Consider the following 25104-nt stretch of genomic DNA (forward strand, 5'->3'; position numbering starts at 1 on the left):
GCCCCCTGCATTGGGAGAGTGGAGTCTTAACCTCTGGACCACCGTGGAAGTCTCTCCTTATTCATTTAATATCAGTAAATCTCACTAGTTTACAGCTAACGTCCTTTTTTTTCTATATGCCAGGCTAAGTGGTTTTTTACATGAACTATTAGCTAGTTATTGTGAACTGCTCGTCACCATGTTAGAAAAATAATAAAGTATTTTGTGTGATGAGATCTGTTTTCAGTTTGATTTGTGGTTGGTTGCTCATGCATTATGATATAGGATATGCCTGTTTGTAAACTTTCTGTCTCATGCAAGGTGAATTGATTTTTCTACATATAGCAGTAGAGGCATTCTTGTAAAAAGCAGTTGTTTTGGCCTTTGTGTTGTAGAATTGCAGTATGTTAGAAGTACTTGAGCTGGATTTAAAAAAAATTTGGGGGGGAGATTTTAAGTTTTTTTATTAAGAAAACAAATAAGGGAGTTACTTGGTGTATCCTCAATGGGATCATGACTCCTGGAGTTGAAATTTGTTCTGAATCGTGAGAGAGGCAGCCAGACCTGTGGGTGTGGATGGCGCCTGAACTGTGGGTCAGAGCCAGGACAGCGTTGGGAGTAGTGGAAACACGCTTAATCTTTATTGGCTGTAATTTTAAAGGCTGCATTTTAGTTTTTATTGATTCATTAGCCTTCGCTCCTAAATATAAATATAATGTTGAAAGGTATGGACATTTTGTGTGTGTGTGTATGTGAGTGTGTTTTAGTAGAAGATAGTAGTGGGTGGGAATGTAGTTGTTAGGGAAAGTAAGAACAGAGGGATCCTGCTTTTTCTTCTTTATTTTCCAGTGCCCTTCCTTAACCCATGTATTAATCAGTAGGTACCAGTAACTTTAAAATGTTAAGTGGAAAGTTTGCTTAGTTTATTTAAGAATTGGAATTGGACAATAAAAATACCAAGACAGGTAAATAGCACAGAGAACCCATTTCCTTCATGATTTCAAATGGTAAATATGAAATAACTGCACGGTCCTCCTTCCAGTGGATTCTCCATCCTTGTCTTTCTCTGAAGGTTAGCACATGTTCAGATGACCAGATGTCATTCTTTGCTTTGACCTAAAGATCCTAGATGTTTGCTCCTCAAAATGACTCCTTATCTTTAATGACATGGAACTCAAAGCAGCTGTCATTTCCTTTTTTTGCCATGGATTACATCGATGCTGTTAGATCTGTAGTGAAGCTAGTCTGAAGATGTCATGGGAATGAGCAAATAGTGGTTTTAGTTAATTGTTTATTATCAAAGGAGTTGTAGAGAACTTTGCAAAGCACATGGAAGAAATTAATGAGCCATAATTCTATTTCTCATAGACAAATCATTGGTGCATTTTTTCCAGTCTTTTTTCTGTGTGTTACAAAATTATAATCTCAGTTAAATTGAGTAATAGGTTGTGGGGGAAGACCTTCAGAGATAATCTCAGATCATGGTTAAAATTTTAGTAAATCATGATTATCTGGGGGTGGTTCGTTGTAGGGAACTGAGACCTCTGCTGACCTAGGTAATCAGGCAGAGGTGTTAGTACTGATAAGTATCCCCTGGAGTGATTAGGGTCATAGCTTTGTGGCTAGGTTGCTGTTGGGGAAAAGGAGGAGGTCAGGGGTTTGGACTCCTGAATTCCCTCTCCTTGCTTGAACCAAAAGACCCTCTGGGTTTGGTCAGAATAGGTGTTTATATAATTAGCTGTGGCCAAATTATAGAGCCCCTAAAGTAAAAATGTGTCCCAATCCCTGCCATACCACAATCAAGTTAATCTAAAAACCAGATAATCTCCCAGTCATTGAGAGTTCATACAGAATGTACGATTCTGTATCCTTTCTATATGAAAGGTTTCTTGATTATGATTTCAGTATAATGGTAATGAATCATCTTGAAATTGGGAGAGTAGTTCAGGCTGGTATGGCTGTCCTAATCAGGGTGCCCTTTAGATTTTGCTCATAACACTTGAGAGAGACAGAAGCTAGCAAGATTGGTAGTGGGTTCATTTGTGAGGTAAATAGCCCAAATAATCCAAAATTTAACAATTCGTAAGTGGATTGACATTCTGTCAGTTATACAAAGGAATTTAGAAGCTTTCTTTTGGGAAATTTGCCTTATGCGATTCTCCATATATGTGCTGTTTCACTTTACATGATTCATTCACAATGTGTGTATTAAGTCTAGGAGAAGTGTCTTTTTTGAAAAATTAGAATTTCCTAGAATATATTAGATCTTTGGAAGAAGGTTGACCACTTGTTTCATTATAGAAATGTGTAGCCACAATACTAATTTATTCTTGTAACTTAATTTATGAATAAAAGTTATTACTTGTTAACTAGTATTTTTCTTTCCAGTTTCTCTTCAGCAACGGGTAGCAGAATTGGAAAAAATTAATGCAGAATTTTTACGTGCAAAGCAGCAGCTTGAGCAAGAATTTAATCAAAAGAGAGCAAAATTTAAAGAGTTGTATTTGGCTAAAGAGGGTAAGTTTATAAGTCTTCCCCTAACCCCCATACTAAAACTGCCTTAAAATGTCAAGTTTCTTGGTAGTACAATGTTAATTTTATCATTGAATAAATCTTGATTTTATTTCTACTTGCATAGTATAATAGAAGCCTATTTAGAGGCTAGGGTTAATAATGAAATTGTAAAACAAGTTGAATAATGCATTATTCAGATAGTCCTTTGTCTTTTGCCCTTGATGATATTTAAGATGGTAGGCTAGATAGTCCTGGGACACAGGACTTTCAGTCCCCTTAGCACTTGGGAGATAGCCCCGGGCAAATCAGGACTGTTGGCATTCTAATAATAGCCTTAGCTGTGTTATAGTAAAACTGACATTTCATGTAATTTATTCAACAATGTTAATTATCAGTTAATATGTTTAATACCTACTATGAGGTGGGCATTGTGCCTAAGTGCTGGGTATACAGAAGGGGCAAGATTCATTGGCTTTTTTACTCATAGGAGTTGAACTCTACTGAGGAAAACAGATTAAGTAATAGTGAGTTGTTTAAAAAAAAGCAAAGTGTATAAGGCCAATGTATGAGATCATATCACGAGGGAGATCTACTCTGAAGGATGAGGAAAAGGGTTTACATTTTGGGTATTGACATAGGAAAGTATAGATATGATTTCCACAGCCCTCTAGACCAGTGAGTGATTCTCAAAGTGTGATTGTGGAATAGCAGCATCAGCATTATTATCTCCTGGGAAACTTGTTAGAAATGCAAAATGTTGGCTCCTACCCCAGACTTATTGAGCCAGACACTCTGGGATTAGGGTCTAGCAGTCAGTGTTCTAAGACGCTCACCAGGTAATTCAGATGCACACCAGATTTTGGGAACCACTGCTCTAGTATAGACCAGCAGCTCTCAAACTTTAAAGTGGATGAAAATCACCTGGAGAACTTGTTGGAACATGGTATGTTGGGCTGGAGCCTGAGAATTTGCATTTCTAATAAACTTGTAGGCGACTGCAGTATGGTCAGTCCAAGGGCCACAGTTTGAGGACCACTACTCTCGACCAGTGATCCTTCAACTTTTAAGTTTATATACTCTGTAAAATGATTATAAACATCCCTCACACCTTAAAAATTTTTTAATTTTAAACATAAAAAATTCAAAGGATGTAAATTCTATCGTATTGTTAACACTGACAATTTAAATTAAAACTTCATGCTTTTAAACATGGAATCAATCATAGTGATTTAATATCCGTCACCATCCATTTAATAAAAAATACGTGAATAAATTCTTCAGGAATTTTACATTTTTCTCCTCCTTGTGTTAGGTGTTTTTTTTTTTTTAATGTCTCCCTCAGAATTTTATTCTAAAAAGTGTTTTTTAGCACACAGACCTGAGTGTGCATCAGAATTTTACCTATAGGGTTTGTTAAAACAAAGATTGCTGGGCCGCACCCCCGGAGTTTCTGATTCACTAGGTCTGTGGGATCCTAGAATTTGCATTTCTAGAAAGTTACCAGGTGATGCTGATATTGTTGGTTCAGCGGCCACACTTTGAGAACCACTGGCCTAAAGTAATATTTTGTGCTTGGAAGCCATTAAAAAAAATTGGTCAGACGTCTCTGCAATAAAAATATGCATGTAAATTTCTTTTGTATTGAGATATCATTACAGTTTAAGTAGACAATTGATTACATAAATATTGTACACACTTAAAAAATAATTGTTAAGTTGTAAAAATTATTGGAAATGCAGGTCTTATGAGATATATTGCTTCTCCCTCCCAATTAAGTCATTAACCTCTGGTGAATATTATTAATGTCTAGAAAAAGGTATGTTTCAGTTTTTTTTTTTTAATGGATATAAGTTGGGAGTTCCCTGGTGGCCTAGTGGTTAGGATTCTGGGCTTTCACTGCTACGGCCCAGGTTCAATCCCTGGTCAGGGAACTGAGATCCCACAAGCCGCACAGTGTGGCCAAAAAAAAAAAAGATATAAGTTAAGCCCTTGATCTCATAAATAAGTAGATGGAAATAGAAGTGGGTTTTTTTTTTAAATAGTGACTGTTATTCTTTTAACTCTTTCTGAATTACGTGTTAAATCACATAGTGCTCTAGCTTCAAAAATATTTTTATTCTATAGGTTGACAACTCAAATAGATCTTCTTTCAGTTTTGTTGAAATAGACTTTGCAACCCACATGACCTGCCAAAAGATTCATTACCCAGTTATTAGTCATTCACTTTTTAAAAATAAGTTTATTTATTCATTTATTTCTGGCTGTGTTGGGTCTTAGTTGCTGCACGCGCGCTTTCTCTAGTTGCGGCGAGCGCGGGCTACTCTTCATTGCGGTGTGCAGGCTTCTCATTGCGGTGGCTTCTCTTGTTGTGGAGCACGGGGTCTAGGCGCGTGGGCCTCAGTAATTGTGGCATGTGGGCTCAGTAGTTGTGGCTCGCGGGCTCTAGAGCGCAGGCTCAGTAGTTGTGACACAGGCTTAGTTGCTCTGCGGCATGTGGGATCTTCCCGGACCAGGGCTTGAACCTGTGTCCCCTGCATTGGCAGGCGGATTCTTAACCACTGAGGCACCAGGGAAGCCCAGTCATTCACTTTTTTGTTACTGACATTGATATTTTAAATTGTTCCTCTGGTTTGATATCACAGAGAAGTTTTTACACAGTAAGGTAGTGAACCATAGTAAAACTCAGGATGGGTGAAAGCCTTTCATTTGTTAAGTAGGGAGAAGGGTGTTAGGAAAAGGAAGGTGGCCAAAGAGAATCTACACATAAATAGCTCTCTGTTTTAGGAGAGATTATTTATGGAAGTTGAGGACCTAGAGTTTGATTCCTTTAAAACAACATGTGCCTATGAATCCCTTGGAAAGTCTTTACGTACCCCCTCGGGTGTACCCCACTTTGAAGACCACTGTCCTGAAGTGGTGTTATTCAGACTATATGTTGTAACTCATTGATGGATAGCAAAATTGAGTGCGTTGTGACCAGCAAGTTTTAAAAAGAAATGCAGTGGAAAGTAACAGCACGTTATTTACTTGGTAAGGTTAAGTAAGTATAATTGAACAAAATTTTTTGTTTCAGTTACATATACACACGTATGTATAGAGTTGTGTGATAAAATATATTTTTTGCTGTGAATTATGGTAAAAGCAGTTTGAAAGCCACTGTTCAATAAGATGGAAGATTCCTAGGCCTCACAGAATTCAGCCCGTGGCTTGGAAAGGTTTACTGACTGTAGTGTGGGATGGGATTCTGTTTTCTCGTGGGTTGCAGGAAGGCTGGCTGTTCCCTATTAATTTTGTTCCTCCATAGGATGATAAGGAGATGGGAAAGCTGGTGTTCCTGTCTAGGCATGGTGGCAGTCTGCAAGGCACTGTGGAGGTTGGGATGAATGAAATATGGTTTTCATCTTCAAGAAAGATATGTATTATCTACTGGGGTAGATAATACATTTTGCACACTATCATTGTTATTTGAATATATGTTGTTGTCCTGAGAAATGAGTTCTGTCCAGTTCTTCAGTATGTTCATGTGAATTTTTTAACATCTTCCTTTTAAATTTTGTTTTAACCTTGAATTGATGAAATACTACTTTAAACTCTGTGCAATGGTATGTTCTTGTCAGGATGAGTGTAATACATTTTAGTGTGTATGTATGAGGCCGTGGCAGTATTTCCTCTGATGACCAATTCAAACTCACTGTGATACTAGCTAGTGGCATTCTCTTTTCTCTTTACTTCTCACAACCAATAATTCTGACGCTTGATCATCCTCTCTACACTTTTTTTCTTTCAGTCTTTGCTTATCCAATAAATTCAAGTTTATCTTGTCCAAAGTTTGTTCATTTTGCTTTCTGTTTTTCTCTGTCCCCAAATAAAGATGCTAGGGTTTCCTTTGTTTGCTTATCTTCTTTTTTAAAATTATAAAATTGACTTTTCTGTAAAATTCTGAAGAGATGAAAATGACTAAGAACCTCTCATTTCTGAAATACATTATCAATTGCAGTTTTATATCTCTAAGCAGCTTGTAATATGGGTTTGTTCAAAAACATGCCTGCTATGTTAAATTGCTTTGACTGCATCTAGACCCAATAAATAATATGTATGTGTACTATTGTATCTTTACTATCTGAAGTTCTCAATGAACTTAAACTGGCCATAAAGAACAGGTGAGGTAACTTATTACAAAATTTCAAAGGGAATACTGTGATCCTTTTTAAGAGTTTTTGGTATCATTTCTAAAGAAATTGCACAGTGTGTAAAAGGTAAATGTTGATTTAGTTTATGGCTTGGCTGATTGCCTATATCATAATAAAAAACAAATTGAAAGATGTCCTCTAAAGCAGCAGCTTATATTATTGCATGAAGTATATATCTAGTCTTCTGTGATTGTCACAGGTGATAACAGTATAAGCCATGGTTTTGATGTGTTCAGTAGTCTTTGTTTTATCTTTCAGCAAACCAGGTCACAGTAACCCCAGAAGTCCACACACTGGTGTTTTTCCCAATAAGAATAACTTTTGCTTTGGCGTTGTAATAGCTGTGCTTTCATTTATTTGGAGAGTGGCTGAAATATAAGTGCAAATAGTAATGAGGAGTGCTAATAAAAGGGATTATTACCTCTTGACTCCTCTTACTGTCTGTTCCTGCCTTAGTACCCATTCTTTTCCCAGCTTCTTCAACTGGGAATGTTATAACTATTTCTGAAAGTTTTGTTGGTTTTCTGTTGAACTTGAAAAAGGGATTTAGCTTTCAAAAAAATGTTTTTGATTTAGCTTTCTGCTTTAACCAATTTCAGTACAAAGCTTGGCACTGCAACAGTGTTTGTGTTTTGGAAATCCTCAATCTTGGGCAATGAGTAAGAGCCTGTTACACGAGGGAGCAAACAAAAGGCCATAGAGTTCTCAATTTGAAGGAGAATAGTAGAAATAGAGCTCATGTTAGTCACCAGAAGACAGTGGAATTTTCTAGTGGTGTTCAAAAGGATTTTGTACATGGTTATAACATATATAAAGCTCTGATGCTAACTAACCAGAACAATAGTTAAAAGCTAGGTTTAGGAAGATATTTATGGTTCAGATGCCTTAAGTTGGTACTTAGATATGGAAATAAAACTAGAGTATATTTAAAAAATTGAAAACCATTAGAAATCTTGGAAACAATAAATAAATTGAAATAAGGTAAGTAGATGGTTTAAATGGTAGACACAGATTTTAAAAATTAGAAAATGGTGTTGAGGAGTTCTCCCTCCCAGTGAGACAGAGAAATATCAAAGAGCAATTGACACAGAGGATGAGTTGAGTCTCCAACACACATCAAAAAGAATTCCAGGAGAAGATAATGGAGGGAGTAGTAGAGAATATTTGAGGAGATAATAACTGAGATTTTTTCAAGCATTAAGAAACAGTAGTGAGTCCTCAACATAAATACTGAGTACCAGGTAGGGTAAATAATAGTAAATTCATACTTTGACGCATCTTAAACCGTGGAACCTCAAGAATGAAAAGAAAATATTGAAAGCTACCAGAGGGAAGTAATAATTATGCTGACAGGAGATACCACATAAGCAGAATAGATGCCTGGAGACAATGAAATAAGATCTTCAGAGTGCAGAGAAAAAGCAGTTGTCAACCTAAAATTTTATGTACAGCTAAATTATTTAAGAGGGAGAGCAAATAAGATATTTCAGGCATACAAAAACTGAGAGCATTTATCGCCCACATAAATCACCAGAAGAACTAGTAAAGATAACATTTACAAGAAAAGTAAACATAGAGGGAACATATAGGATATAAGAAACAGTACCAACCATAGAAACTAATAAATCTGACTATAAAAAACAAAACCAAAAAACTTCTGAGTTCATTTTAATTTTTTAAAAGAAGAAAATAAAACAAATGAGGCAATAATAACAAAATTGGAACTTATGGCCAACAGCATTGCGGGGACATAGAAGGGTATTTCACAATGAATGAAACAGTCTACAAAGAGAATGTAATAATCATGAACTTGTCTGTACCTAACAAAATAGCCATGGCATGTCATAAAGAAACAAAAGGCGATAGAATTACAAGAAGTTGATAACTGCACACATATGAGATGTTCAACATTATATCAATTGCTAGATCAAGCAGTAGGTAGATATAACAACTTTGAGCAACAGAATTTTAAAAAGTTTGATTCCTAGGAATGATGTACCCAAGAAACTGAAAATATACATCCTTTTATATTCATAAGGAGCACTTAAAATACTGTGTATATCTCAAAGGAATACTCAACATATTTTAAAAGTCAAGCTACTTACCATGTTTTGTTACCTAGTGCAGTTAGAAAGATTTTAAGCAACAATGTAAATGTTTTTTAAAGTTTGGAAACCAAGAATGCATTCCTGTTGCTCATGAGTTCAAAAGGAAGTCATAATGAAGATTGCAAAATATTTAGAATACAATGAATATACTTGTGGGATGCAGCTAAAACAATACTTTGAAAATAAGCTTATAACTTTAAAAACATTTATTAAAATTAATTTATTAAAAGACATGAGAGGGGCTTCCCTGGTGGCGCAGTGGTTGAGAGTCCACCTGCTGATGCAGGGGACATGGGTTCGTGCCCCGGTCTGGGAAGATCCCACATGCCGCGGAACGGTTGGGCCCGTGAGCCATGGCCGCTGAGCCCGCGCGTCCGGAGCCTGTGCTCCACAATGGGAGAGGCCAAAACAGAGAGAGGCCCGTATACTGCAAAACAAACAAAAACAAAAACAAGACAAAACAAAAAAAACCATGAGAAATTGAAACTAAATGATCTAAATGTTTAACTCCAGAAGCTAGAAAAAATAGTGAACCCAAAGGAAATAGAAGAAGTAAAATAATAATAGAAATCAATGAAATAGAAAGCAAAGTTAAGAGTTAAGCTCAATAAAATCAAAAGCACATGTTTTGGATGAAAACTCTAATTTGAAAAGATACAAGTGTTCATAGCAGCACTATATTTTTAAAAATTAAAAAAAAATTTAAGTATAGTTGATTTATAGTGTTACAAATACCACATAGTGTTTGTCTTTATGTATCTGACTTACTTCACTTAATATGATAACCCTATTTATAATAGCCAAGACATGGAAACAACCCAAGTGCCCATTAACTGATGATTGGTTTGAGAAGATGTGATATATAGAGATACACACACATACACACGCACGCGCACAATGGAATACTATTCAGCCATAAAAAAGAATGAACTATTGCCATTTGCAGCAACATAGATGGACCTAGAGAATATCATACTAAGTGAAGTAGGTTAGAGAAAGACAAATATATGATACCACTTATATGTAGAATCTAAAAAATAATACAAACGAATCTGTATACAAAACAGAAACAGAGTCACAGACATAGAAAACACACTTAAGGTTACCAAAGGGGAAAGGGAGATGGGGAGGGATACATTAGGCATATGGGATTAACAGATAACAAACTACTATACATAAGAAGATAAACAATAAGAAATTACTATATAAAACAGGAAACTGTATTCAATATCTTATAATAACCTATAATGGAAAATAATATTAAAAAATATGTAACTGAATCAATTTGCTGTATACCTGAGACTAACACAATATTGTAAATCAACTATACTTAACTTAAAAAAAACCCACATCTTTTGGTTAAAAAAACTAATAAAAAGACACAATTACTGGTACAGTAGAGATGTGAAAACATAGGAGTACTGTGCATGTATGTCTATGCCAAAAAAAAATTGTAAATTTAGATGAATAATTTTCTAGGAAATACGAGTTACCAGAATTACCTCAAATAGAAACTGAATAAACCATAACCATAAGAGAAACGGAATCAATAAACAGAATTCTTACTCACAAAAGGATGTCACAGGCATAAGTTTTATAGGCAAATTTTAAAAAATCTTCAAGGAAAATTTGTTCCTATCTTTTATATACTGTGTTAGTAACAAAAAACTAGAGAGCTATCCACTTCGTTTTGTGGGATTAGTACAACGGAAGCAGTAATACTAGTGTACCAATATACCAGTCTTGTTTATGACCATAGACTTTAAAATCCTAAATAAAATTGACTTCAGGGACTTCCCTGGTGGTCCAGTGGTTAGGACACTGTGCTTTCAGTGCAGGGGGTGTGGGTTCGATCCCTGGTCAGGGAACTAAGATCCCACATGCCACGCGGTGCAGTTAAAAAATTGTTTTTAAAAAATTGATTTCAGCGGAGTATTAAAACATAGTATATACCGTGACCATGCATACTAGGAGCACAAGGATAGTTTAACATTGCAACATCTATTGATGTAACTCACTGCATTAACAAATGAGAAAAACCAGAAAGCACATTCAATAAAAGTTAATACACTTCAGTAATACGAGTTCATACTAGTTCCTAGCAAATGAGGAATTGAGGGGGCCTCTCTGTTTCTATTAGAAACTAATAGAATATATTATACTTCATGATAAAACAAGATAAGAAGGCCTATTGTCAGTACTTTAATTCATTTTAATACTGTAGGTCCTCCTAGCCAATGCAATAAAATAGAAAGAAATTAGTTATAAAATTTGGGAAGTTAATGATAATTTTGTCTCTGTGGAGTCCATATGATTAACAAAATAGAGGAACCAAGAGAATCCACACTATTAGAACTAAAGAGAGTTATCAGCATTGTTGGTATGAAGATCAATATAGAAGAATCAATAATGTTTCTCCATATCAGTAACAACTAGAGAAGTAAAAGAAGAAAAAGCAACCCTGAAGTAAATAAATAAAAGAAAAAGAATCATAATCCTTAGTCACTTGGGAATAAGTCTAAACAAAGGTGTGCAAAACTTTTATAGAGGAAAGTTATAAAACAGAGTTAAAGGACATAAAAGAAAGCCTGAATAAATGGAATGAGATACCATGTTCATAGGTGGAAAGACTTAGTGTTGTAAAGATGCTAACTTTCACTTCAGTCTATAAGTTCAGAGCAATTCCAGTGAAAATCTAGTTTATTCCCTTTGGGATCTTCCAGACTGTCTTCAGATTTACAAGGAAGAACAGGCTCAAGAAGATGGTGACCCACTATAGGTAACTGCCAATTTATAGGAAATGCAAAGAAAAAAGGAACAAGTTCATCTATGTTATAGGTATGCAGTTAGCAAATCCAGACTGTGCGAAGTTCTACGAGACAACCTAGTTTCCTCAACAAATAAAGTACAAGGAGAAAAGAGATGGAGGGAGAAACCTATAGATTAATAGAGACTTAAGATATATATCAACTAGCTGTAGTATATGGACATTTTTGGATTCTGATTCAAAGAGCTGAACTGTTTTAAAAACATTAGACAAGTGGAAATTTCAACACTGGTTTGATGATATTCAGGTATTGTTAATTTTTTTCAGGTGTGAAAATGGTCCTTATAAAGTGAAATAAGGCAGTCAGAAAAAGACAGTATGATTTCACTTATATGAGGTGCCTAGAAAAATTAAACTTAGAGAAAGAAAGTAGAATGTGGTTGCCAGGGGCTTAGAGGAGGCAGGGAAATAGGGAGTTGCTGTTTAGTGGGTATAGTTTTAGTTTTGTAAGATGACAAGTTTTGGAGATTGGTTGCACAACAAGGTGAATAACTTAACACCACTGAACTGTACACTTAAAAATGATGAAAATGGTAAATTTTATGTTACATGTACTTTAAAAAATGGCCTTTATCTTTTAAGGTTACATACTGAAATATTTATGGGTAAATGATAAGTTTGAGAGGTCCATTTCTAGAATGGTAATATGAGGAGCTCCACAGACCCACTGCCCAGCAAAACTTGGGAAAATTATTTTAAAGAACAACCATTTAAAGTCTCTAGAAGTAGTCCTAAGGCATACAGCAAATGAAACATTTTTCCCAGAAAATCTGTTAAATCTTGGTAAAAACAGAGTCTGGGACATTTGATCCATGAACCACTTCTTCCTTCTTCTCTCCCAGCCTGGTGTGATGGAAACTGCACTCCAGGCAGGTGATGCTGGGAACACAGGTTTCCCTCTCTCCTGAGTTCACAGTTGAGGACCATAGAACTCCCCCTACCCCAGCCACTTGTTGTAGAGGATAAGTATCAGTTGAGTGTGGCCAAGAGATCTGGAACTCCTTTCTTCCCTCTGGCCCCTATTCCTTAGGATGCAGGCTCTAACTTGGGTGCTACATACTGAGAATATTGGGGCCCTGATAGCCTTTGCTCTAACTTGTTTGTTGGGTGGAAGTTCGATGCTGGGAGAAGCAAGCCAAGGACATCAGAGGCTACCACTTCATCTCCCGCCACTCAGTGCCCTGTTCCTAAAGCAGATATATCACTCAGAAGAGCACCAGCAGGTGAGTATAGAGTTTGACGGATGTGGATCAGGGAAAGAGATACTCAGAAGGGAGCCCTGCGAAAACTGTTGTCATCCCAGAGTGACTGCACATGTCCAAATCTGTACCTTCTGAGGAGCAACATCAGAGGTTTCACACTGCAGGAGTTGGAGGAAGTGGGAGAGAAGAAATAGACTTTACTAAAATCCAGTCAACCACTAAACAAACAAACAGCAGACGACAGTAACAAGCTGGTAAGGGAGTAGGGCTGAACCAGTACCAGAGTTATTGCAGTGTATTACCAAAAATGTTTTCAAACAAAAAAAAATTAGGAGAAACTGTGGCCCGTACAAAGGAAAAAAAACATGCAGTGCGTATGAGGGTGACCAGATGTCAGATTTAACAGACAGAGACTTCAAGGAAGTCATAAGTACGTTTAAAGAGCTGAAGAAAACTATGCTTAAAGAAGTAAAGTGTGACAGTGTTTCATCAAATAGAGAATATCAATAAGGAGAAATTGTAACAAAGAACCCAATGGAAATTCTGGGGTTGAAAATTATAATAACTAAAATGAAAAATTCACTATAGAAGCTCAACAGTAGATTGAACTGGCAGAAGAAAGAATTTATTAACTTAAAGATAGGTCAGTTAAGATTATCCAGTCTGAAGTACAGAAAGAAAAGAGAAAAATGAAGAGCATTGTAGAAATGTGGGACATCATTAAATATGTCAGTAAACACATAATGGGAGTGCTAGAAAGAGAAAAGAGAGGAAAAGAAAAAATAATTGAAGAGGAAATGGATGAAAAATTTCCAAATTTGATGAAAAGCAGTAAACTGCACATCTAAGAAGCTTATTGAACTCCAATTAGTATAGAGGTGTGCAAAGAGATCCACACAGAGACACATCATAAGATTAACAGCCAACTTCTCATTAGAAACAATGGAAGCAAGGCAGTGGGATTACATTTAATGCTCAAAGGGGGGGAAAAAAAACTGTTAACCAAGAAGCCTATATATAGCAAAAGCATCTTTCTAACATGAAGATGAAATAAAGATATTCTCAGATTAATAATAAAAAAAAAAAAACGGCTTCCCTGGTGGCGCAGTGGTTGAGAGTCTGCCTGCCGATGCAGGGGACATGGGTTCGTGCCCCTGTCTGGGAAGATCCCACATACCGCAGAGTGGCTAGGCCCGTGAGCCATGGCCGCTGAGCCTGCGCGTCCGGAGCCTGTGCTCTGCAACAGGAGAGGCCACAACAGTGAGAGGCCTGCATACCACAAAAAAACAACAACAACAAAAACCCAAAAAACGGAGAGAATTTTTTTCTTAGCAGACTGCCTTATAAAAAATACTAAAGGAAGTTCTTCAGTTGAAAGCAAGTAATTATAGACAGTAATTTGAATTCACATGAGAAAAACAGAGTCCCCAGTAAAGGTAATTGTGTATTTTTTATATGTATATATATACACATAAAATACATATACACATATATTTATATTTGCTTTATTGAGCCCATAGCAAATGGAAATTTAGTATATTTGCCAATATCAGCACAAAGGAGTTGGATGGGAGGAAAGCTATATTGGACTAAGGAAATGACACCAGATAGTAATTCCAACCCACAACATCAAGTGGAGAAAGCCAGAAATGGTATATAAGAAGGGCGATATAACAGATGGTATAAATATATACTTGGTCTCCTTTCTTTTCTCAGATTTTTAAAGACAATTATATGAAGCAATAAGTATAACAGTGTATCATTGGGTGTATAACATATGTAGGTGGCAGTGTATATAGCAATAATAGCATAGACATGGAGAAAGGGAAGAGAGCTATAGAGGAGTAACATTTCTATGTTTCATGGGTATTAGGGTTATACAAATCTGAAGTAGATTCTATTAAGATGTATATGGTAATAAGACTTACCTGGTGGTCCAGTGGGTAAGACTCTGTGCTTCCAATGCAGTGGGCCCGGGTTCGATCCCTGGTCGGGGAACTAGATCCCGCATGCCTGCTGCAGCTGAGAGTTTGCATGCTGCCACTAAGAGGTCCACATGCTGCAACTAAAAAGATCTTGCATGCCACAATGAAGATCCCATGTGCTGCAACTAAGACCCGGTGCAGCCTAAATAAATAAATAAATATTAAAAAAAATAGATGTACATGGTAAGCCCTAGAGCAACCACTAAAGAAATAACACAAGAAAATATAATGAAACAATTTTGAAAGGAATTAATATGTTACATTAGAAATTATTCACTTAAGTCAAAAGAAAGCAATGAAAGAAGAACAGGAGCAAAAGGACATAAGATACAGTAAACAAAAGTTGCAAACTTAAATCCAACAATATTGTGATATTAATAATATTAAATGTGAATGGATTAAAGAATCCAAACAAAAGGCAGAGAGTTTCAGAGTGGTTAATAAAACAAGATCCAACTATATGCTGTCTAGTTGATACATTTTAGATTCAAAGATACAAATAGAGTGAAAGTGAAAGTCTGAAAAAAATGTATTTTGCCTACAGCAACAATAAGAAAGCTGGAAAGACCATACTAATATCAGGGAAAATAGATTTTAAACCAAAAATGGTAGTAAAGAATGACATTTTATAGTGACAAAGGACCAATCCATCAGGAAGACAAAATAGTTACATACACATCTAACTACAGAGTCCCACAATAGAGGAAGCAAACTGACAGAAATGAAGGGAGAAATACACAGTTTGACAATAAGAGTTGTATTTTTCAGTATTCCACGGAGAAGATCAACAAGGAAGTAGAAGATTTGAGTGTAAAAGGAGTGATAATACAATGTTTGTTCTCTGACCACAATGGAATGAAATTTGGGAAACTCACAAATATGTGGAAATTAGGTAATACACTCCTGAGTAGTCAGTAGCTGGAAGAGAAATCACAAAGAAAATTAGAAAATGCTTTGAGATAAATGGAATTGTAGACATACCATTCCAGTCCTTATGTGATGCAGCTACATCAGTTCTTAGACATATATAACTATAAATGCCTGTATCAAAAATGAAATATTTCAAATCACTAATCTTTTACCTTAAGACACTGGAAAAAGTGTTAATGAAACCTACAGCAAGTAGAAAGAAGGAATTAATAAGATTAAAGTAAAAAATCAGTGAAGCACAGAATAGAAAAATCAGTGATGAAAATCAATGAAACTGATAGTGCTTTCTTTGGAAAGACCAACAAATTGACAAATCTTTAGCTAGATTGACCAAGAAATGAATACAGGGCCATTACTACTGACCTTACAGAAATTAAAAAGAAGTGTAAGGGAATACTGTGAATGAGGAAGTGGACAAATTCCTAGAAAGATACAAATACCAAAACTGACTAAAGAAGTAGAAGATCTGAATTAGACCCATAGCAAATAAAGAGATTGAATTTGTAATTAAAAAACTACCCACAAAATATGAAAAGAAAAGCCTAGGTTCAGATGGCTTAAGTAGTGAATTTTACCATATGTTCAAAGAATTAACACTAATTCTTCTCAAACTCTTCTAAAAAGTAGACAGGAGGATGCACTTCCATACTCATTTTATGAAGCTAGTATTATTACCCTATATCAAAACAACATGGACATCACAAGCAAAAAACAAAACCAAAAAATTACAGACCAATATTCCTTATGGATATAGATGCAAAAATCCTCAGCAAAATACTAGCAAGAAAGTCAGCAACACATAAGAAGAATGATATACCATGACTAAATTGGATTTATCCTAACAATGCAAGGTTGGTTCAATACCTGAAAAATCAGTTAATGTAATGCACCACATTAATAGGATGAAAAACAAAAACTTAACGATCGTCTCTAAAGACACAGAAAACGCATTTGACAAAATTCAACACCCTTTTATGATAAAAACACTAACCGAACTAGGAACAGAAGGAAACTTCAACCTGATAAAGGGCATCTACAAAAAGCCCGAAGCTAACGTTATCACACTTAATGGTTAAAGACTGAATGCTTTCTCCGTAAGATTGGAACAAGACAGTGATGTCCACTTTCACCGCTTCTATTCATCCAGAGCAATTAGGCCAAAAGGAAACGGGGCGGGTGGGGGAATAAAAAGGAATCCAGATTGGAAGGGAGAAGTAAAACTATTTCTATTCTTAGATAACCTCTTTTATATAAAAATCATAGGGAATCCACTAAAAAAACATTTGTAGTAATATATGAATTCAGCAGGGTTGCAGGATACAAGATGAATATACAAAAACCAGTTGTATTTCCATACACTTGCAACGAGTAACCTGAAAATGAAATTAAGGAAACAATTTCAGTTACAATAGCATCAAAAATGAATAATAGAACTTCCCTGGCAGTCCAGTGGTTAAGAGTCCACGCTTCCACTGCACCACTGCAGGGGGCACAGGTTCAATCCCTGGTCCGGGAAGATCCCACATGCTGTGTGGTGTGGCCAAAAAAAAAAAAAAAAGAATAATAAAGAAATTTAACAAGTGTACTTATTGTACACTTACACTCTGGGAAGTTCAAAAACATTGGTGAAAAAAAACTTAGAGGTCTAAATAACTGGAAAGACATCCCATGTTCATACATCAAAAGATTTAGCATTAGCAATACTCCCCTGATATACAGATGTAATGCAGTGCCTTTCAGTATCTCAGTTGCTTTCTTTGTAGAAGTTGACAGTTTGACCCTAAAATTTGTGTGAAAATGCTAGGGATCCAGAACAGCCAAATATTCTTGGAAAACAAAGTTGGAGGAATCACAAAACTTACTACAAAGCAACGGTAATCAAGATAGTGTGTGGTTCTGATATAAGGATAGGAGTAATTCAGTGTAATAGAATTGTGAATCCAGAAATATATACGAAAAATTGATTTCCTGCAAGGTGCCAAAACAATTTAGCAGGGCAGGAATCGTCTTTTAAATGAAGTGTATTGAGACATCTGCATGTCTACATGCTATAGAAGGACATTGGATCCCTGGCATCTACAAAAGTGTCAAGGACCTAGGTTTAAAAAGTAAGCTATAAAACTCTTAGGAGAAAATGTAGGGGTAAATCTTTGTGACTTTGGATTCAGCAGTGATTTCTTAGATATGATACTACAAGCAGAAACAAACAATGAAAAATTAGATAAGTTGGACTTTGTGAAAAATTAAAAAATTTTGTGCTCCCAAGTACACTATCCAAAAAGTGAAAAGACAATCCACCAAATGGGAGAAAAGTTTGCAAATATTTTATCAGATAAGGGACTTTTATCTAGCTTATATAAAGAACTCTTACAATTCAATAATAAAAAACAGCCCAATTAAAAATGGTGAACAGTTCTGGATAGACATTTATCCAGAGAAGATACATAAATGGTCAGTAAGCACATGTTAAGATGCTCAATGTCATTATCTACCAGGGAAGCACAAAATTACAATGAGATGCCACTTCACACCCATTAAGATGGCTATATCCAAGTCGGTTAATAACAAGAGTTGGCAAAGATGTGGAAAATCAAAACCCTCATACATTGCTGACAGGAATGTTAAATGGTCTAGTAACTTTATAAAACAGCCTTTCAGTTCCTCAAATGGTTAATCATAGAGTTACCATTTGACCCAGCAGTTCCACTTCTAAGTATATACAAGAGAAAAGAAAACATGTCCATGTTTTCGTAAGAAAACATGTCCATACATAAATTTCTATGTGAATTTTCATAGCAGCAGCATTCATAGTAGTCAAAAAAGTGATGAACAACCAAATATACGTCAACTGATACATGAATAAACAAATTGTTTTTGTTATTCCTCCATAAAAGGGAATGACATACTGATAGTACAACATAGATGAACCTTGAAAGAACTATGGTAAGTGACAAAAGCCAGTCACAAAGTATGTATGATTCCATTTATATGAAATGTCCAGAATAGGTGATAGGGATAGAAAGTAGATTAGTGGTTGCCTAAGACTGCCAGGTTAGAGGGTTGGGGGGTGATAAAAAGTATTGGATTTCTTTCTGGGGTGATTAAAATGTTCCAAAGTTGATTGTGGTGATGGTTGCACCAGTCTGTGAATACGTTAAAACAATGAGCAATCACTACACACCTATTAAAATGGCTCAAATCTAAAACACCAAAAGCTGCTGATGATGTGGAGCAACAGGTACTTTCATTCATTGCTGGTGGGAATGCAAAATGGTACAGCCACTTTGGAAGGCAGTTTGGCAGTTTCTTACAAAAGTAAATATACTCTTAGCATATGATTCAGCAATTTTGATCCTTGGTATTTACCTGAATGAATTGAAAATGTATGTCCATGCAAAAACCTGCACATGGATGTTTATAGCAACTTTATTCATAATTGCCAAAACTTGGAAGCAACCAAGATGTCCTTCAGTAGATGAGCAGGTGAACTGTGGTACAGTGGAATATTATTCAGTGTGAAAAGGAAATGAGCTCTCAAGTCATGAAAAGTCATAGAGGAAACAGATGTGTATTATGAAGTGAAAGAAGCCAATCTGAAAAGAATCTGTGTGATTCTAACTATGACTTTCTGGAAAAGGCAAAACTATCGAGACAGTGAAAAAGCTAAGTGGTTGCCAGGGGTTAGGAGGATAGGAGGAATGACTAAGCAAAGCAGAGAGGATTTTTAGGGCAGTGAAACTTCTCTGCATAAGATTGGTGGACACACATCATTATACGTTATCCTGATGTAAACTGTGGACTGCGACTAATAAGGATGTGTCACTGTAAGTTCAGAGATGGTGACAGAGGTACTGCTGTGGTGGGGGATGTCAGCAGTAGAGGAGGTTGTGCGTGGGGAGGCAGGGAGTTTATGGGAACTCTGTACTTTCTGCTCAGTTTTGCTGTGAACCCAACATTGCTCTAAAAAGTAAGGTTTATTAATTTAAAAAAATGTCTGGGACTTATCTCAAAGCAATAAGTTGTAGAATGCAAACTGGTGGATGGGACAAGATTGCCTGTGGGGGTATGGTTGCTGGATCTGAGTGATTGGTGCATGAGGCTTATAATAATTTTTGATATCTGGGAGGCCAAGTCCCCCCACTTTATTCAAAACGATCATGGGCTTTTAAAATTATTTACTATGGAAAATTTTAAACATACACAAGATTATGCTAAATATTATAAATAATGCTATACTAGTCTAGACAATATAGTATTGGCATGAATTGAATAGACAAATAGACCATATTTATAGCATAGAGGTTTCATAATCAGATCCACATATATGTAGAAATTTGATATATGACATAGATGACATTATAAACATGGGAAGACTGGGGCAAGAGTTTAGAACAAGGGGAACATCTGTATAGAAAAAGTAGATTCCTAGCTCACACGTGAATGCCCCTGAACTATAATAGCTGATCTATTGGTACTCTGGTATTGCAGTTAACGAATGAGGTAGTTGCATGTATTAGCAATCTCAAAAACTGATGGATGTGAGGTAATTGCAGAAGAATACTATGCTACGAGAGCCTTAAGGTTTAAAAACCTGTAACATAAAGGTGTGAAATATGCATGGTAATGATAACTCCAAATTCCTGATAGTTGTTACTCTGAAGAAAGTAGTGTATTTGTAATGTTTCATTTCTTAAGGTTAAAAAGAAATTGAAGCTGATGTAGCAATAATGTTAAAAATTATTAAGCCAGGTGATAGGTAATAGGTGTCCATTACAGAATTCTTTATATTTGTTTCTGTGAAATATTTTATAAAGTATGAGTATCACCAAATGAAGTGTCTTGTTTGGATCCTAATTCAAACAAATCTTCAAGAAGACATTTTAGTGGCAATTGGGGAAATTTCACTAAGATTGAGTATTAGATTATATCAAACAATTATTAGTTAGGTGTGACAGTGGCACTGTGTATATGTAAGAAATTATCCATGTTTTCAGAGATGAATATGTAGTGCATTAGATACTGTAATACAGTTTCTGGGACTTACTTTTAAAAAAGAATAGTTGAAGTAAATGGCAAAATCATTATAATTGGTGATAGGTATGTGGAAGATTGTTGTAATATAATGCTCTCAACTTTTGAGTTTGTAAATCTTCGTAATTACATATGCAAAAACAAAAATTGTTCTTTAATAATAATTTGTACTATTGGCTACCATGTTTGAAATGCTTTGTTACAAAATTTTTTTTAAGTTCTGTTTGTTTCCTGGTTTAAATATACACATATACATATATTTAACATATATACTATATATCATGTATAATAAATAATGTGTATTATGTCTTATGTAAATATTTATAAAGTGAGTCAGGAATAAAATTTGATCCACTCTTCCTCCAGGATCTCTATACTGCTTTTAACTGTGAGGAAGCATGCCAAAATTAGTATTTAGGTTTATTATTTATTTGCAGTTTTTCTTTTCATGGTGACAATGTGGTAGTGAATAGCTCTGGGTGATTTCCAAGAAGTCAAAAGTAGCAGGGATAATTAGCATGAGGTGGTGTTAAGTATATAAACTTGAGCCTTGACAGAATTGTATTAATTTCTCAGAAATTAATAAAGTATTCCAGAAATAATGCTTTGTCTTTTATTTCACATTTTATGAAATAGCACTTAGAATATAGAGTTGATAAACACACACACTTTTGTGGTTTCACGTGTTTATGTCTTTACTCAGTTTCTGGGTCATTCCCAGTCACACACCTACCACTATTTATTAGATAGCCATCTTGCCTTCAGGATACTTTAGATAGTTACTTTCTGCAACTAATGCTTATAACTGTCTGGCTAGTGTTTCAGAATATTTTAATAGTGGGGACAAAATGATGTGAAACTGACGTTGAGAGAGTAAAGATTTCTTAAATGACTTCACTTAAAATTAGTATGACTAGGTTTTTTCCTGTTATTTGAACTACCAAATTGTTAATTCCTGTGATTGTTTGATAATGATGAATATCTTTACAACTTTTAAAAGTTCTTTCATTGATACTATCTCTTTGACGTTTTTCAAGTACTTAGAAGTTTATACAGAAAAGTGTTGCCATTATTCTGGCTTGATGGCCTTGTGATGCCATTAAAGTTACACAGCTGTTAGTAGTAGCATTAGAACTTAAATTGTTTTCATGACTGGTCGAGGTAGTTATTGTGCTCCGTAAAGGAAATTGATGACTTTGCAAAGATGAACAGTTCTTCTGCATAAATATTTTTTAAAAAGGAAGTTGAGGGCTTCCCTGGTGGCGCAGTGGTCGAGAGTCCGCCTGCCGATGCAGGGGACACAGGTTCGTGCCCCGGTCGGGGAAGATCCCACATTCTGTGGAGCGGCTAGGCCCGTGAGCCATGGCCGCTGAGCCTGTGTGTCCGGAGCCTGTGCTCCGCAGCGGGAGAGGCCACAACAGTGAGAGGCCCGCGTACCGCAAAAAAAAAACAAGGAAGTTGAGACAAACAGCAGCAGACTGGGAACAGTTTTGTAAGATAAAATACTATTAATATCCAGTATGTATAAAATATTCTCCCAAATTAGAAGAAAAACAATTCATTGGAAATCACAGGTAAAAGATATCACCAAAGAGGAAATACTGGTCGCTAATAAATGTATGAAAAGATACTCAACCTCTCTATTAATAGGGAAATATAGATTTTAAAACTCACCACTTTCTACCCATGATGTTGGCAAGGACTTAAAAAAATGGAAAATAGTGACTGTTGGTAAGGGTGTGAGAAAACAGACACACCCCTATATACTGTTGGTAGGTTCATCTTTTTTGGAAGTCAATTTGGCCGAACAGATATCCTACTTAGGCTTAAATCATGTAGTAGGCACATCAGATCAATTTAATATTTAAGAGATGGTAAAGGGGTGCCGAGAAATTAATCCCAACTTTAAAAAAGCCTAGACCTAGTTATCTGCCATGTACTCTGGCTTTCTTTCTTCTTTTATTAACCATTTCTTGAATTGTGTTTCAATAACTTGTTTTATCATTAAAACAACTTTCTGAGGTGGGTATTTTTATTCTAATTTTGTAGATGTGGAAACTGAGGCCAGAGAGGTTAAATAAGTTAGCCAGTGGGTGAAAGAGCCTGAATTTAGTTCTAAAACTATGTGGCCTTAATCACTCTTTGGTTAGATAGTTAATAATTGATTCGTGATACCCAGCATACGTTAAATCTTACCTTTATTAAAATGATTTTCTAAGTTAACATATAAAAATGTAATGCTTAATTTTTTCATTAGAATGTCAGCCTGATAAAGGTAAACTTTTCATTAATGGAAAGTCTTTTACTTTTTTTCCTAGAGGATCTGAAGAGGCAAAATGCAGTTTTACAAGCTGCACAAGATGATTTGGGACATCTTCGGACACAGCTGTGGGAAGCCCAAGCAGAGATGGAAAATATCAAGGCCATTGCCACGGTGTCTGAGAATACCAAGCAAGAAGCTATAGATGAAGTGAAAAGACAGTGGAGAGAAGAAGTTGCTTCACTTCAGGCTGTTATGAAAGGTAAAGATAAAAACAGATCTATTTTATGATTTTCTAAGATAACTGATTCTGATGATTGAGAACATTTTCAGAAGGTCTTAAAATATATCCTGAGTTTCATTTATGTTTCATTTGTGGCTTTATGTATTACCATCTTCAAGATGTACTGTCATATTCAAAATAAAAGGGAAGCCAATGGGTATATCATCTGTATCTTTAACAAATTTAATAATGGAGAATTATGATGAGAGTGTTACAGAGATACTGCATTAAATGAAAACTATAGTTCATTATAAGGTTTAAAGCAGGGCTTCATAATGGATTTTCTTATAGGAGAGGCAGGCCAGTAATGTCAATGAATGAAGCTGTGTGTGGGCACAGGAAGTGTGCAGAACTGGAGAGACCTCCCATGCAAAGAGTGAAGTTACTATTTACACTTATTAGTTCCAGCTAATTATTGCCCATCCAGGCCAGTGTTGCCATAATTTTACATTGTAAAGAAAAATTTGGATTTTTATGTGAAATCTTCACTCAGTCTATGAGGTAGAGTGGCCTGTAGGTTAGAATAGGCTTTATGAGCTACCAGCTGGTGACCCTTGGTCCAAAGGAAGAGTAGCAGTTTAGTCTCTATCAACTTTTAGGACTAGTGCTTATTAATTCCTGCATTTCTGAAAAAATGATAATGAAATAAGCTGCCCCCTGAATCTTTGGGTTTCCAGAATTAGTTTTGTTAATAATATAAATGTGAAATAGTGATGACACTTTTTCCCGTCTTCGCAGTTATGTGTCACTTTTGCCTTAGTACTCTGTGAGAAGGCAGGTAAGACAAGCACTGTTTTCTGAGTTTGTGGCCATCACCTAGGGATTACTCTAAGCCTCATGTTACATTCCTGACCATAACAGCTTACCCAAATAAGAATTCATTTTTTTCACATGAGAAATCCAGAGGTAGGTAACCTAGGGCTGGGTACAGTGGTTCCTGATGTCATCACTGTCCTAGGCTCCTTCAGCTTTTCTTTTCCTTCACCCTTAGCATGTGGTTTTCATCTTCATTTTGCCTTGTGGCTGAAAAAAATGACTGCTCTTCCTCCAGTCCGCCTGAGTAAAGCAAAAACTTTCTAGAAATCTCCAGCATATTTCCCCCCGCCCCACTCCCTCACACACACTTTATAGAGGTTTCTGATTACACATAACTACCAAGGCATCTAGAAACTCTAGTTTTAAAATTGGGCCGTTGACTTCCTAAACAAAATTGGGGTTTTGTTAGTAAGAAAGAAGAAAGAGTGGAAATTAATGGACAACCAGCAGTGTTTATCACATGTTTTAAGATTGTATTAAAGATAAAGTCATTTTATAAAGACTTTATAGAATTTGTCTCAAGTTAGAATCTTGGGTTATAGTAAAAACATTCTGAAAATATATCCCTTTTCTCACCCTTTCAGGCATATAGTTGTATTGGGGTGACACGTTATATTTGTCTTAGGAGTCATAGTGTTGTATCTAAGAACATAGGGTTTAGAGTTGGCCTTAGGTTTGAATTCTAGCTCTGTTTCTTTCTGGTTATGAAATATTGGCCAGAGTATTTAACCTCTCCTAAGCTTTCCTCATCTGTAAAATAATATGTGGCACAGATTTATTGTGAAGATTAGAGATGATTTAAGGTCCTTAGCAAAATTTCTACGTGTAGTAAGAACTAGAAATGTTAGTTTAGTGCTTTTGTTTTTAGTGAATTAAAAGATTTCCAGAAACTAGGCTTAAATTCTTTATATAACTACTTATAAAATTTTAGTGTGCCAGGACATTTTTTCCAGAACGCTTAGAAATATTTGGTGATGTT

The 25104-nt window shown here is 35.7% G+C and overlaps 1 protein-coding gene across 3 annotated transcripts in view; it reads left to right on the forward strand.

Annotated features, from left to right (window-relative positions):
* Positions 1 to 25104, forward strand: part of RABEP1 (rabaptin, RAB GTPase binding effector protein 1) — a 103902-nt gene that overhangs the window by 33131 nt on the left and 45667 nt on the right. Inside the window, exons 2-3 of one of the 3 annotated variants that reach the window (XM_067715657.1) lie at positions 2368 to 2496; positions 23085 to 23288. In XM_067715657.1, coding sequence (XP_067571758.1) covers positions 2368 to 2496; positions 23085 to 23288 — 333 coding nt within the window. Of the gene's footprint in view, positions 1 to 2367; positions 2497 to 19540; positions 19560 to 23084; positions 23289 to 25104 lie in introns of those variants that run through there. The other 2 variants (XM_067715659.1, XM_067715658.1) reach the window with 2 other exon arrangements.

The sequence above is a fragment of the Pseudorca crassidens genome, chromosome 19, assembly GCF_039906515.1.
Source record: "Pseudorca crassidens isolate mPseCra1 chromosome 19, mPseCra1.hap1, whole genome shotgun sequence".
In the NCBI taxonomy this organism is placed as follows: Eukaryota; Metazoa; Chordata; class Mammalia; order Artiodactyla; family Delphinidae; genus Pseudorca; species Pseudorca crassidens.